General features: G+C 44.9%; 1 protein-coding gene across 2 annotated transcripts; it reads right to left on the bottom strand.

The window, feature by feature from the left end:
- Positions 1 to 823: 823 nt before the first annotated feature.
- Positions 824 to 15,236, bottom strand: LOC310710578 (uromodulin-like). Of its 2 annotated transcripts, none has more exons than XM_083511498.1 (9): positions 15,041 to 15,236; positions 8,904 to 8,975; positions 8,107 to 8,277; positions 6,605 to 6,810; positions 6,132 to 6,292; positions 4,856 to 5,101; positions 3,817 to 3,976; positions 1,302 to 1,437; positions 824 to 977 (listed from the first exon to the last, which is right to left on the bottom strand). In XM_083511498.1, the coding sequence occupies exons 2-9, from the start codon at positions 8,971 to 8,973 to the stop codon at positions 886 to 888; spliced, it is 1,242 nt and encodes a 413-aa protein (XP_083367624.1). In that variant the 5' UTR covers positions 8,974 to 8,975; positions 15,041 to 15,236; the 3' UTR covers positions 824 to 885. The 2 variants fall into 2 exon arrangements, with proteins under 2 accessions (XP_083367624.1, XP_083367623.1); XM_083511497.1 differs by lacking the exon at positions 15,041 to 15,236 and adding an exon at positions 11,823 to 12,235.
- Between the last annotated feature and the right edge of the window lie 8 nt (positions 15,237 to 15,244).

Here is a 15,244-nt window from a genome sequence, read left to right as displayed (position 1 = left end):
CGGCTGCCAGGTTGCTCCAGGAGTCACACCTGTGCTCTAACCTTGCGTTGCTGCAGCACTGCACATGCATAGCAAATGATGGGGAGAAACTGGGCAACCTGATGGCTTCCCCCACCACCTGTATTTGCCCCGCTCCCCTTTCAGACGTTACTGGAGCAACGTGCCAGGATCAAATGACAGGCTCCCATGCCGCTGTTACAGCGCATAAGCCAGGCTGCAAAGTGCAAAGGTTGGGTGTGTTTGTGAGATCTGCTTCCACTTGCATTATAATACTGCAGGGCCTATGCAGCCCTTACTTGTTGGATTACAACACCCAGCAGCCCCAGCCAGCGTCGCCGATGGTCAGGAAGTCAGAGTCGTGGTCCCAACAACATATGGGGACCCAGGTTGATGCTAATTGGATGGAGGGTAGCATATACATGGATCAAATAAATACAGACGATGGTAAAATCACAAAATACCTGGTAGTGGCTTATCTACATAGTGAACTGGCCAAAAGATGATGCTGATTGATTTAAACTATGCTGTCTCATTTAACCTTAAGCTCATTAACCTTCACCGCAAGCCTGTTGGACCAACCTCTCTTGCTATGTTGGCTAGAAGGTATCTGGGTCCCTGAAGCTCCCTTCTTGGCCCTGCAGCCTCCTGCCACCCAGGAGATAGTCCCACAGTAGTATCTCAACCCAAAGAAGTTCTTTCACTGCTTGCTTTGAGTGTGAAATGGGACAGCAAAGCTGAGAACAAAACAGTTCCATCATACATCATATCTCTCACCCCTAAATTGACTCCCAGAGTAAAGCAAGCTAGTGAGTGAGACACCACATCTATTTGCAATTGTATTTATTTGGAATTCTGCTGCTGCCCCCATTTGTTTTTACAACTTGCTCATTTCTTCATGGCTTTTGCAACAGCAATCAAAATGATGACGACAGCAATACTTGCTGAAACCACGGCACCAGGGATCCACAGCTGCATTTCTGAGGGGAGGAAAGAGAGAGTCAGGCAGGTTAGTGTAACTGAGGATGGGGGCTGTGGCAAGAGAGAATGACCAAGACTAGGTGGGGATGATGGGAGATGGAGTCCAGCAGGGGCCCAAGGCCAAACCCCAGTGGCCCAGATCAACCTTCCCCAAACTGGTGGTGCCTTCCAGATGTTTCAGACTACAACTCCCATCACCCCTGACCATTGACTGTGCCAGCTAGGACTGAGTGAAACTGTGGTCCAAAGTATCTGGAGGGCACCAGGTTGGGAAAGGCTGGTCTGGGCCATTCATGACCTGATCCAGGAAAATAGGTACATACTCCAGATGAGCTGCTGGTCTTCAGCATCCCGCACTTCCAGGTGTGATGAGGCCAGGGAACGGATGGGACCATAGGAGATGATCTTCTGGTAGTCATCAACCAGCTCCCTCTTGCTTCTTTGCTTGCTGGGACATTGCTGCAGTCAAAAGCAAGAGGGAAAAGGTGTGAATCTTACTCCACTGCTGAATGTGTACAAAGATGCATCATCTTATATAACACAGAATTATAGCCACATAATGAGCCATCTCTGCAAGCCCATCAACCTGCGGTTTTCAAAGACCATTTAAATAAATTAAAACAGATCTCCTCTTCCCTCCCAAGAGCCACAAGGAAGGATACAATACACAAGCATCTCATTTGATCTTTTGCAACAAGTCTTGGGAAAGGGAAGAATCTAAAACAATTTGTTGTGCTGAATCAGCACATGGGTTACTGTAGTCCAACATTTCAGTTTCCAGCAGTAGACAGATCAGCCAAGCTCCGCTCTGGGTCACTTTCACATGTTCAATCGTTAGTCTGTCCTGCCCTGTTTGTGCATTACTCTATTACAAATGACTGTGCAGATTTTTATTTTATTTTTTTAAAGGTTGAAAGAAAGACTATATACACATCACACATTTAAAGCACAAGACTTCCCTGCTGCAAGAATCCTGGGAGCTGTAGTTTGCCAAGGATGCTAAGAATTGTAGCTCTATGAGGGGGTAAATTACAGTTTCCGGGAATCTTGGGAGGGGTGGGTGCTTTAAATGTATGGCATACCTGCAGCCAAAGTACGTTTAAATGTTTATTAAATTACTAAATTATTATTTTTGTTTAATTGCCATTTTTTTAGATTATTAGTCTCACAAAGCTGTTTACAAGCGCTAAAATATATCAAAAATTATTGTTAAAATTTACCTCCCCCCCCCCTAGAAACAGTTGTTTGTTGGGCTATTAATATCTTAAAAACTGATTATTTTATTACTTGACTAATGCATAAAGAAGTCCTTTATTTGTCTGGAATCTTTGAACATTCAGCTTCACTGGATGTCATCATCCCACTCCACCACCACCACCTCCCCGCCCTGCAACCTTGACCTTAGTATTTAGCTTTGCATGTGCACACATGCTCCTAAATCCAGTCCTTCTCAATCCAGGAGTTTAAATTCCCAGCCCTTTCTTTTCTCATCCTTCCTACCCTTCTACAAAATTGTTTGTTGTTCTTTAATAGTTAAGTAAAAGGTAAAAACAGAAAAAGTAAAGGACTTCCCACCACAGGAGTACCTATTTATCTATTTGCACTGGTGTTCTTTCAAACTCCTAGGTTGGCAGGAGCTGGGACAGAGCAATGGGAGCTCATTCCATCATGCGGATTTGAACCGCCAACCTTCTGATCGGCAAGCCCAAGGGGCTCAGTGGTTTAGATCACAGCGCCACCCATGTCCCTATTAGTTAAGTACAATACCCTTGTCCCCACCCATCAAGGGGCATTAGCTGTCTTCTTTTCTCTGAAGCAGTGGCTGGGTTTTATACTGTCGCCTCTCCATCCTTTCATAATATTTTGCTAAATTGTATTTTAAAAAATTGTATCTACTTTAGCATATACCTCTGCTGCTTCATTGGCACATCCTAGTAGCTGTTTGCTCACTACTGTACTGGGCATCAACAGCAGCTTCATAGCTTACAAATTTATTTTTAATTTCCAGTCACTGGTAAGCAAATATCTCACCTCTAGCAGCCTCACCCTTGCCAGTGGGTTTGCTCTGCTTCTACCCACTAAGCAAGTGCATTTCAGAATTTCCAACCACTCTATCTCACCTTTTGCACCAGCAACCCCACCCTGACAATGGTTTGCTATAGTTCTATATACAGCTGCAGCAGCAACCACCAACTAGTGGGCACAGTTATATTTTTTACAATACTTCATCCTTAAGAGTTGCACCCTTATATGCACATATTTTTTGCTATACTTCTGGGCATTAGCTGCAGCCTAGTGGACAAATGTTTGTTTTTAATTCCCCAACAACTAGACCTCTCAAATTTAGTATGCCACCAGCAATTATTCCTTTATTATCAAAATTGTGGAGTCAGACCACAACCCCTGCAATGCAGGATTATTACTCGCTTGCGATATTTTTATATACCGGGCATAGCAGCAGCCTAGCAGATTACACAGTTCTATTTTTAAATTACAGTGTCAAGTTTAGTACACCAGTAGCAATACCCTTATTCCAGTTTACAATCCTTTGTTTTGCTCTTCTACATTTCTTTGGTGTGATTGTACACACAAAAACACACATACACGTCATTATAAAAGAGAGGCACTCATTATAAAACGATTTCACTGGTGGTGGGGGTGGGGAGAGGCTTCCATTGACTAAAGAAGATATTTTCAGCACAAGGGAGGGAAAGGTCGATGGGACCCTGCTAGCATCTGAGGGTACATGCGAGCCCAGGAGCACCACAGTGGCGACCTACACCCTACAGAGATGCAGAAGAGTGGCCAATATCCTAAAGACACACAGAGAGAGGTTACCTTGGCGCAGGGCTCTTTGTTCTCCGGTACACAAAGGCGCACTTGGCAGTGCAGGTACAGCTCCTGGAAGTTTTTGAACTGGAACATCTGAAAGCTAAACTTTGCCACAGTGCTGTTACCAACGGCATTGAGGAAAGTCAGCGTCTTGTCGTACGGGCACCTGGAAGAGACCAAGCACAAGCTTAAATGCCCAGGCTCCCAACTTAACCCAGGCTGTAAGCATTCAGTCCTGGAACATAATTTTTTAGAAAAAAGAGTGCATTTGATAATGTGCAAAGTGCCTTTCACCCCACTGGTAACCACAGGCAGCTTTAGGAGCATCGTTGGTCATACCCTGCATTGGCAAGGCTCATTTGACAACGGTGAGAAACCGAGCCTCCAGTGTCATCGGCTCAGTCCAGTGGAACTCTCTGCCAATGGAGATTCAATTGGCGCTTTCTGTGCCAGCTTTTATTTTTATTTTTTATAAATGATTTTTATTGGTTTTACATATAATCACATTACATAACATCGCATCCTCTTGTTTTAACTCTTTGGATCGACTGAGCCTAACGACTTCCCTCCCTCCCATCTGATGGTTTACAAAATTAAACTTTACATCTTTACATTTCGCTTCAATTCCTATCCTTGTTGTATCATTACCTAAAATATTATATTACTCATCCTGAATAGGTAGCAATTTCACCTTACAAATCATCAGATAATTCTGTGCCAGCTTTTAAATGGCTGCCGGAAACATTTCCCCCCCACCAGGCCTATGCAGGCAGTTAAGAATACATCTTTCCCCAATAGTTAACTGATGCCTGCTTTTAATTTTTTTTTTTATTGTATGGTTTTATGTTTTCATTGCTGTAAACCATTTTGATATTCTTGTTTATGATATAGTGGTATGAAAATATATTTTTTATAAATAAATAATGGGGGGGGGAGTTTACTTGTAAAGCCCGCAACTCACTTGCAGAGGCTTTGCAACCCACAGGTTGGGGAAAGCAGATATACAGGATCAAACCCCTCAACAAATGCCATGCCAGACTCTCACCCCTTCATGATCAGGAAGTACTTTGTGCTGTCCTGTGGGCTAGCTGTCGGAGTGCCCCAGCAGTCCTCCATGCCGAGGAAGAAGTACTTCGCCTGATCCCGCCCTTCTATTTTCACGAGGACGTAGAGCATGTCTGTTACGAGGAACGTCAGTTGTGACTTGGGATAGGCACGCACATAGCTGGCGTTTTCATACAGCTGCATGTTGACTTTGAAGTCCCCTTCCTTGACCGTAAACTGGACAATCCTAGGAAAAGAGGCAGCCACACACAAACCCCGCCAGAGTCAGTCAGGGATTCACCTGGACAAACCTAACCCATCTGCCCATGCTTATCTGCTCTCCCACAATCACCACCTTTCCCCACCCAATTCTGGAGTCCCAGGACAAGATACAAGAAAGTTAAGTCTATCTAATAGCAAACTCAGGTGATGAATGCCAGAAGAAGCAAAGACAAAATGAGAAGAGGGAGATTCCAGCATGCCTAGGGAGAACCCATTTTCAGAAGTACCAAATCAGACTATTGGTCCATCTAATTGGCCCACTTCCAGACCGGATTGTCACAATAATCTCCATGTGGGGCTGCCCTTGAAGACTGCTTGGAAACTTCAACTAGTCCAAAATTCAGTGGCCAGATTACAACTAGGGATCCATTTAGATCTCATATAATCTGGTACACTGGTTTCCAGGCCCAATTCAACATTGGTGTTTAAAGCCCTAAACAACTCAGGTCCCAGATACCTGAAAGACCCCCTCCTTCCCTATAGACCCCCTCAGGCATTAAGATCCAATTCACTTCCAGCAGGGTTTAAAATATCCTCATGAAAATTCACAGCATTTTAGTATGATTTTCTAATATACATGTATGGAATTGTGTCTCATATACACATTGTTTTTGAAAACATTTTCTCATTATGTATTTTTGTTTCATATTTTCACTTTCCATTTCTGCGCACACTTTACCCTAGTGCATGTGCTTTTGTACACATTACTCGGCTGGAGAACTGCATTGCAAAATTCGGAGAAGTGTGAATTTTGGGGGACGGCTGTGCTTTGGTTTGCGTCTTGCTTCAGGAAGTGAAAATTAGATGGGTTTGCCTTTAAACTGAACCAAACTTCTCCCCCACCCCCCTTGGCCAGCCCTGCAGCACATGCCACAATGGAGCAAGGATGGGGGAACAGGCCAAAGGCTGTGGCTATCAGATGAAAGCCCCTGGCCAGAGTCATCACAACAACAACAACAACAACAACAACAACAACAACAACAACAACAACCTACTTGTCCACAGGCCTGAGTCCGTAGCCCAGGCCAATCAGCTGCTTGGAGGCATACATGCAGGAGAAGTGCAAGCGGATCTGGACGCTCCTGGTGATGATACTCTGGTCATTGTCAGTGCCGGACTCAATCACATTGGTGTAGGACACATGAGTCTCATTGATCTGAAAATGGACCAGAAACTGGATTAGGGGGTTCAAAACCACATGTGGATAAAGAGGGCAACAATATAAAATCTTGCCACAGTACTTCATGCATTGGTTACTTCAAGATTGAATTTCTGTAACGTAATGGATGGAAGGAGGAAGAGGAAAACGAACACGGAGAAGAAGAGAAGGAGGAGGAAGACTACCAATGGCAGTGAGCATGTCTATATATTTTTTGTGAAATTGCTCCAGATTTGTATATGAAATAAAAATAAGTAGTTGCACACTTGTGTGGATCTTCTTCTTTACGAACTGCTCCAGAGCACTTACATTAGTGGTGGAGCCACAGGTGGTGTGGTTCTCCCCAGTCAGCTTTGCACCAAAGTAACTGACTCCGTCTTGCCATTGCTCGGAGACCAGGCAGGTACGGCTACTCAGGTGGAGAGAGGCCAGGGGGATCTTCAGCATTTCAAATGCTTCCTTCCTCACCAGCATCCTCATGAACTCTTCCATGCATTCCAGTTTCACCACAATTTCTGGGGGAGAAAATCCATCAATTAGAGCAAGTGGGGAACCTCCCTACCTCTGAGCAGTGCATGCAGTGGTGGATGGGTGCTTGTGGGTGCATGCCAGTGGGCGTGGCCAGTGCTGGAGATAGGAGGGGCCATTAAGACCCCATCCATACTGTACATTTAAACCAGTATCATACCACTTTAATTCTAATGGCTTCCCCCAGAGTTGTTCGGAGCTAAAATTCTCAGAGTGGTTTAACGGTAAATTCCTTTTTGCAGGGAACTACAGTGGTACCTCGGGTTAAGAACTTAATTCGTTCCGGAGGTCCGTTCTTAACCTGAAGCACCACTTTAGCTAATGGGGCCTCCTGCTGCCACTGCACCGCTGGAGCACGATTTCTGTTCTCATCCTGAAGCAAAGTTCTTAACCCGAGGTACTATTTCTGGGTTAGCGGAATCTGTATCCTGAAGCGTATGTAACCTGAAGCGTATGTAACCCGAGGTACCACTGTATGGGAACTGTACCTCTCTGAGGAGAATATGGCATCTCCTAACAACTCTCAGCACCCTGAACAAACAACAATTCCCAGAATTCTTTGGGTGAAAGTGGTTCAAAGTGATATGAAACCATGGTGTGCTTTAATTTTATAGTGCAAATGGGGCCTAAAACACACACACACACACACACACACACACACACACACAGAGTTTTATCAGGTTGCTAGGGTGGGCGGTTAAGCACTTCAAACAATTCCAATGCAGCCCAAATTTGCTGTCCTGTTGCTGCAGGGAACTCTCTAGAGTAGCAGGGCTCTGTATGTGCACATCTGTGGGCTGAAAAGGTTTGGGTGTGTGAAAGAGTGTAGACAGAGCCCTGTCCTATTACAGCTCTGGCCCCGCCCACTACTGGCATGTGGCCCCACAGAAGGCTGGTCTTAAGCGACCATGGCCCTCAGGCTGAAAAAGGTTCCCCACCTCCGCTTCAGAAATACCCCGGAATCTTTCGTAATGTAAAATATGATTTGGCAGATCCTTCAGGAGTTTTTTTGGCAAAGTGCTGTGAAAGGAAGGAACTTTGAAAGCCTACCTCAGAAGGCAGTGGACTCTCCTTCACTGGAAGCTTTTAAACAGAGGTTGGATGGCCATCTGTCAGGGATTCTCTAGTTGCAATTTTTGCGTTGCAGGGGCTTGGACTAGATTGCCTTCGGGACCCTTTCCAACTCTACCATTCTATAATTGGGACCAACCACACCCAGGGATGCAAGGGGAACGGGGAGAGAAAGAAATACACTTCCCCACAGCACAGCAGACCTGTGTTACCTTTACAGCGCAAGCCAGTGAACCCTGGCTTACAAGAGCAGCTGGCATTGTTCCCAACTGCAGTGCAGTCTCCCTGGTTCCGGCATGGGTTTGGGAAGCAAGGCTCTCCCAGATTCCTCCGAGGACGTGGGGCAGCTTCTCCTCTTGCACTGGGAAGCTCCGTCAGATGACCTACAGCAGAGGAAAGCCGTCATTCTGTTGGCCAGTGGAGGGGTGGGAGGTCAGGTAACCTACTTTGCAGAGGACAGTCCTCAGTTGGACGGGCTGCCCTGTCCCCCGTCTGGTCCTGAATGGGGTAACTGTGCGAAGGACCAGGTGCGCAGACTGGGAGTAATTTTGGACTCATAGCTGTCCATGGAGGCACAGGTCAATTCTGTGTCCAGGGCAGTTGTCTACCAGCTCCATGTGGTATGCAGGCTGACAGGGCCGTCTTAAGCATATCCGGCACTGTGGTTCAAAGATCTCTCAGGATCCCCCTTTCCCAGAGTTGTCGACCTTTCCCCAAGCCTCTGTGGGGATCACTCTCCTCCCACGGAGGCTTGGGAAGGAAGCTGCATGCCTGCCAGCCATATATAGTTGGTGGGGTGCAGCTTCCATCCTAAGCCTCTGCAGGGATCGCTCACCTCCCACGGAGGCTTGGGAGGCAAGCTGCATGCCCACCAGCCATATGGTTGATGGGGCACAGTTGGCAAACTGTAAACTCAGTTTTCAATGACACATCTGTGCCATCTTATCTATTGCCCTGATGACGTTCCAGCAGCCTCTTTGTTTTCCAGGAAGGCCATCAGGAAACTTACTGTGATAAGTTGTCTCAGTAGCAGGCAGGAGGAGTACCAGAACTAGGAGCAACAAGCACTTCATGGCCATTTCTAAGGGGCAAAGAGAAAGAGAGAGAGACCTTGGAGTCATAGGCGATATTGCGAATATGTCAACCCAGTGTGCAGTGACCATGGGGGGCGGGGAGCAAATTCCATGCTAGAAATCATTAGAAAATGAATTGAAAATAAAACTGCCAGTATCATACTGCCATTATGCAAGTATATGGTGCGACTGCATTTGGAATATTTTGTGCGGTTCTGGACGTCTCACCTCAAAATGGATATTGTGTAGTTGTGAAAGGTTTAGAAGGCAGCCCTGCTTAGGGAAGTTTTTAATGTTTGGAGTTTTATTCTGTTTTTAGTGTTCTGTTGGGAGCCGCCCAGAGTCTGGGGCGTAGCAAGGGGGGTGCGGTAGAGTGTCCCACTGAGGGGGGTGACAAAATGGTGGGCAGCACTCACTGAGGGGCCTGCCGTGCTCCTGAGCCACATGTCTCTCCGAGGAGTGACACGGTGGCTTGGGCACCCACAGGCTCCGCACTGCCCCAAACGGTCCACCTGCCACCTCACCCTCAGCGGTAGGGCGGCTGAGTGGGAAGAGGCAGGCAGACTCCTCAGAGGCCCCTCTGTGCCCCTGTGGGCGGCTGGCCCAGTTCCTGGGTGCAGGGCAGGCGCGCCACCCCAAGTGCCTGATCGGCTTGCTCCGCCACTGCCCAGAGTGGCTAGGAAAACCCAGCCAGATGGACGGGCTTTAAATAATAAAATGATGATGATGATGATGATATAATGAAAAGGGCAAACCAAATGAACAACTCCCCTGTGAAAAAAGACTGCAATATATGGGACTTTTTAGTTTAAAGGTGAGGAAGAGGCAACATTATAGAAGGGTATAAAATTATGCATAGCATTGAGAAAGTGGGCAGAGAAATATTTATCTCCCTCTCTTATAGCACTGGAACTCAGGTACACCGACGAAGCTGATTGTTGGAAGATTCAGGACAGATAATAGAAAGGACTTGTTCATGCAGTGCAGAGTTAAACCCTGGAATGCTACACCTTGATGGGGCTTGTTGCATTTTTAAGGTTGGTTGTTATCATGCTGAACAGGTGTGAGCAGGAGGATTTAAAAAACCCTTGGCTAATTTTAAAGTCAGCCAATGACCAGGGATGATGATTGCAGTCCAACAAGGTCTGGGGAACTGAAGTTGAAGATGGAAGGGCTGTTCAGTGTGGTAGAAAGTCTGGTTTAAAAATAAGGAATCCTAAGGAGGAAAGTATGGATGGAGGGGTGTCTTGAAATAGCCAACCAGCTGTGAGCAACAGGACCCGAGCAGGTACTCAGGTCAAGAGTCTTCCCCTCTATGGTTAGATATATGCATTTCTATTTAAAATATAGTAAATATTTTCTAAATTTGAAAACATTATGGAATTCTATGTCCCCCTTTGTCCCCATTTCCGATGACACCTCTCCTGGTTTGGCAATGTGTGCATTCCCCCCCCCAAAAAAAAAAAATCTACCCACCAACAAACTGCAGCAGCTTGTTGTAGCAATTGTGATGTGCAGTGCTAGGTGCTGTATGATTTCAGCGGCACTTTATTGATGCTTCTATTTCTCATACATTGCATTTTATTGCATTCAGTATAATTTATAACACAATATGTAAGGAATAAAGGAGACACATTAAAATACTATTAAAAAATGAATATGCTATGGATGTGCCATCTTCCATCTTCAACCACAAATCCAAAGACACCATGCAGATAACCTGAATGAAGCTAAGGGAAGACAGTTTGGGAACCCCTGGGAAATATTAATGGGTGGGGAGTGGGAAGCAATGAAGGAGCTCTCCAATACTGAGGGGCTGTAGAGTTGGAGAAAGTGCCACACAGGTACCAGAAAACCAAAATGGCATTGAGGGATGGATGGGAGGCTGTCTTAAGGGTAGCAAGAAAGAATTGTAGTAAATAATACTATAGGGTTATCCACAGAACTGGTTCTACAATTATTATTTTTGAAAATAAACGATTAACCAAGCAGTTAAACTTCCACAGTCTCCTTCATATTATAAAGGGGGAAACAGACTGTTTTGCCTAGCAGTGAATAGAACCTTTACCCAATTGTTTGCAAAATTAGCAACTTCAGAGAACTTGAGATTCAAGCTTAGATAGGATTGCCAACTTTTTTTGCAGCTAAGATACCTATGCCTTTAAGAGCTGCATCTCACAGGCAGATGTTGGGTGGATCTAACTTTCTCAACTAAAATGTGTTTCAGGCACCTGTTAAGACATAGGATCCCTGACTGGGAAAAAAATTGCAAACAGACATGGGAACAATTATATTCTACATTTAGAATGCCAGTTTCCAAAATTGTATCACCCCGGCATACTTTGGGGGGAAAGCAAAACAAATTAGCTATCAGTATCACCATTTAAACACCAGCATCTCAAAGACATTTACCAAGCCTTTTGACTGCTCATTGCTTGGGAATACATATTAGGGTTGTCATATGTCCAGAATTTCCCAGACATAGCTGGAATAAGGCAGTCAGAACCAGTGTCCAGGTGGAAATCGCTGAAACGTCTGGGAAAATCCAGACGTATGGCAACCCATGTCAGAAGTCAACAACTTTGTCCCCCACAAAAAAAAACCCTCAACAAACTCACATTTTGAAATACAGCAACTCTCATATATATTTATATAACATTGCCTTCTAACATAGCAGCTTGAGAGAAAAGAAAAGAGAATTGAGACTTTTTTCCGAAGGGAGCACTTGAAGACAGAGATAGGATACTGCCAAAACTAGTTAGAGCTCTGTGCAGTCAGCCTAAAATGACAAAACAATGATAATACAACGCATCCCTTTCCAAAGCTTTTAAGGGTACAAGCCATTGCACACTTACTTGGAAGTAGGCCCCTTTGGCTAGAGATGGATAAAGGAGACCAGGCTGCACCCACAACTTCGCTGCTCAGTCTCTTACTCGCTTTAGCCAGCTTCTTGCAACCTCACAGCTCCTCCTCAGCTGCCACACAGACCTCCCTTTCACCCACCCAGCTCCTTATATTATCTCTCAGCAGCTGACCCTCTTCCAATCCCACCAAGGCTTCCCTAGAGATTGTTTTTGTGCCATTTCGAGGTCTTCTCATTGCAGCTGCCAACAGAAAGTTTCATCTTCCTGCTTTTAATTTCAGGTCTCCATCAACTGTCACCCAAGGTCCAAAACAACTGTCCGGTTTTGCTCTTTATGTTATTTTATTATTTTCTGCTACACATTTAGAGAATTATTGGTATCCTCCCTCTCCCCAACTGTGCTTTGAGAAAAGTGCTTTCTTTGTGTGTGGGGGGGTGTTGTGTTCCAGATGTTCCTCATAATGATCATTGAATGGAAACATTGCAGGTGTTTAACTACATCTCTGCTTTTATATCTAAAGGGCAGAAGCAGACACAGATAAGATTTCTGCATGAGTTTTCCTCCCCAAAGCAGTCAGAAAAATCTCACGCTTGTACTGAACTGGGGGAAGAGGCAAGAGAAAGGTTCCTTATGAAACCGATTCCAAGAGCAGCAGTTGCCCATTATCTTTATTAAGACCAACTGGAAATCTCAAAACAGTTAGTTACCTTTCATTCTGCACACCTGTGGTCCCCAGTAAATGGTATTCAGTAGCAGATGAGGCTGGTGGAAGTTCCACAGGGCTGTGGTTCAGTAGTAGAGCACATGACCATTGGGAGAAGCGCAGAAAGAAGATTTGCCATGGTATATCCAGGGGCGCAGGAAGAGGGCAGTGGGGGTAGACGGCCCCAGGTGTCAGCCAAGGGGTGTGTGACAAAATGCCCCCTAGGTGAATCGCTGCTGTGCCAATCGCCGCCCCCCAGTGCATCGCCACCACGCCGATCGGCCCCCTGGGCGGATTGCTGCGGTGCCCCTGTGCATGAATCGCCGCAGTACCCCCATGGGCAGATCGCCCTGCCCCTGCTGCTCTGGGTGCCGGAGCAGCAAGCTACACCCCTGGGTGTATCTGTAGCAGCACAATCAGATGCCTTCATCTGCCCCAGCTGCAGCAAAACATCTCTCTCCTGCACTGGTCTCTACAGTCACAGCAGGCGCTGCAACTGTCCAACTGCTTGACCTCACCCGCAAAGGCACACTCCTCCATTGTCTCCCAAGACAGACGGATGCCAACCATTCCATGTTTTGCATGTAGCAAGACCCAGGTACAACCCCTGATTCCCTGGCACCTCCAGATAGACATGGGAACATCTCCTGCCTGATATCCTGGTATTCAGTGCTAGTCCTACTACTCAGAGTAGTTCCATTGAGATCAATGGACATGTCTAACTTGGGTTCATTAATTTCAGTGGGTCTACTTTGAGTCGAATACCACCCACACTCTTCAGCTTCATCGTGGCTTCCGTTTTCTAATTGGATGAAGACTGGTTTGAGGGGAAGCAAATAAAACTGGAGTGTGTCTCAAGAAGCTGGAGGATACCAGTGGACTGTGGCTAACATCAATGGTACTCGGCTTCAAATACCAGAGGTGGGAGCTAGGGGTGGGGAAGACGTTTGGCTCACATTTAAAGCCTAATTTATCAAATTCACACTTTCCAAAATAATGAAAAAACGAAACACAGCAAAATTCACACTTATCTAAATTTTGTTCTCCAACCAAATAGTATTTACAAAAATGCATAAGATATACATAAAATGAATATATTAATGAAAACACAAAAATGCACATTATTAGGAGGAATTGCTTGCCAAACAAATATGTTTAATAGGAGAAATTTGCACTAAAATGCTGAAGAAGTTTCACAAGGAAGCTAGAATAAGTGGTAATGTGTGCAAGGTCCAGCTTCCCACAACTGGCTTCTGCATGTTCCTTGGGAAAAGGTGCCATCTTGTCTTGCACCTCAGGCAGCAAAATATACTGAGCTGGCCCTGCTCCTGCTTGACTCTTAATGATAATTAACACCACTTGAAATAATAGCAGCAGCTTTCCATTGAAAAGCACCCCGGTACAGATTAAGTGACAGGCAGAAATTCAACTTATAAGGTATCAAGAGTGTTACAGTTTTGTAGGAGCAAGGAGTGTTTAGAGTTGCTGGTTTGCATTGATCACGTTTGTATCTGTGAAATGAACTTGTAACTTTTCTTCAGGAAACAATAAAAGTTATTAACCAGAAAAAAATGAAAATCAAACCAATATCACTTTCCCCCACGAGTGCATCTCTCTGTTTTGGGCATGCTGTATTTAGTCATTTATTTAATGGATGGAATGATGGAATGGATGGAATGATGGAAAGAAAACCTCAAAGCTGTTTACAGAAATATGAAAGAAAACATTATCTTTATATCTAGATATATATATAGAGAGAGTTTTACAAAACATATTTAAATTCAAACAAAACATCCACCTCATCATTTAGGATTCCCAGAATCCTTTGACTCCCCTCCCCCCTTCCATGGTTACCATTATCAATCTCCCTCCCCCCAACTGCTTCCCTTATTTTCTCTTTTTTTCAAAAGAAAAAGAATCCGTATTTACCATAGTTTTTCATACATTACAAGCATTACTCAAATCCTGCCAAAGTTTTTAGTTGTTTACAGTGTTCTTTTAAATACATTATAAAATTTTCCCATTCCTTCTTAAAATTCTTCTCTTCCTGATTTCTGATTTTCCCAGTCAATTTCGCCATTTCGGCATAGTCCATCATCTTCATCAGCCATTTGTCTCTGGTCGGAACTTTTTCTTCTTTCCATGTCTGAGCCAGTAGTATCCGTGCTGCTGTCGTCATTTACATTATCAATAAAAACAGGTATTTAAAATATAGGAAAGTTGATGAAAAACAACAGTAGCTAAACACATGTTATATTCTGCATGTCTGGATAGGCTGGCCTAAAGAAAAATGTTTTAAGTAGGTGCTGAAAGGGATAAGGTAACCTGCCTGCAGGGAGTTCCTAGAGCTGGAATTGTGGGATGGAGTGGCTGGGGGAGGGGGCTTCAATGTAACCAAAAAGCCCCACTGCCTGACTTTCCCCAGTTGTAGCTTAATCTTAAAAATAAAAACGCAACTAAGGGAACCATCAGAAAAACCATCAGGCCCCCCCAATAAATTACGCACTGGGGAAGCTGCACCAGCTGGGTTTCTGCCTGTTAGGTTTTGCATTCTTCCAGAATTGAAAAACATGGTTCCCATGCTAAATTGTTGGGGGCGCGTTGCCCGTCGCAAATGTGCTCTTTCTTTGCAAACTTGGGAAGAAAAGACAACTCAGAGGTAGTTTCTGGACGAGGAAATGGACACAGACGACTACAACTCCCAGAAACC

The sequence above is a fragment of the Podarcis liolepis genome, assembly GCF_965112155.1.
Source record: "Podarcis liolepis genome assembly, chromosome: 7".
Lineage (NCBI taxonomy): Eukaryota > Metazoa > Chordata > Lepidosauria > Squamata > Lacertidae > Podarcis > Podarcis liolepis.
The sequence above is the reverse complement of the archived record's forward strand: the minus strand, read 5'-3'. Positions and strand labels throughout refer to the sequence as shown.

What these genes read in the sequence shown, in the direction of transcription:
- LOC310710578 (XM_083511498.1), bottom strand. Translation starts at nt 8,973, where the DNA reads ATGGCCATGAAGTGCTTGTTGCTCCTAGTTCTGGTACTCCTCCTGCCT. An exon ending in CCTGTGGCTCCACCACTAAT is followed by an intron (nt 6,293 to 6,604) that starts GTAAGTGCTCTG and finishes GTCCATTTTCAG; the next exon opens with ATCAATGAGACTCATGTGTC. An exon ending in TACTTCCTGATCATGAAGGG is followed by an intron (nt 3,977 to 4,855) that starts GTGAGAGTCTGG and finishes GGTCTCTTCCAG; the next exon opens with GTGCCCGTACGACAAGACGC.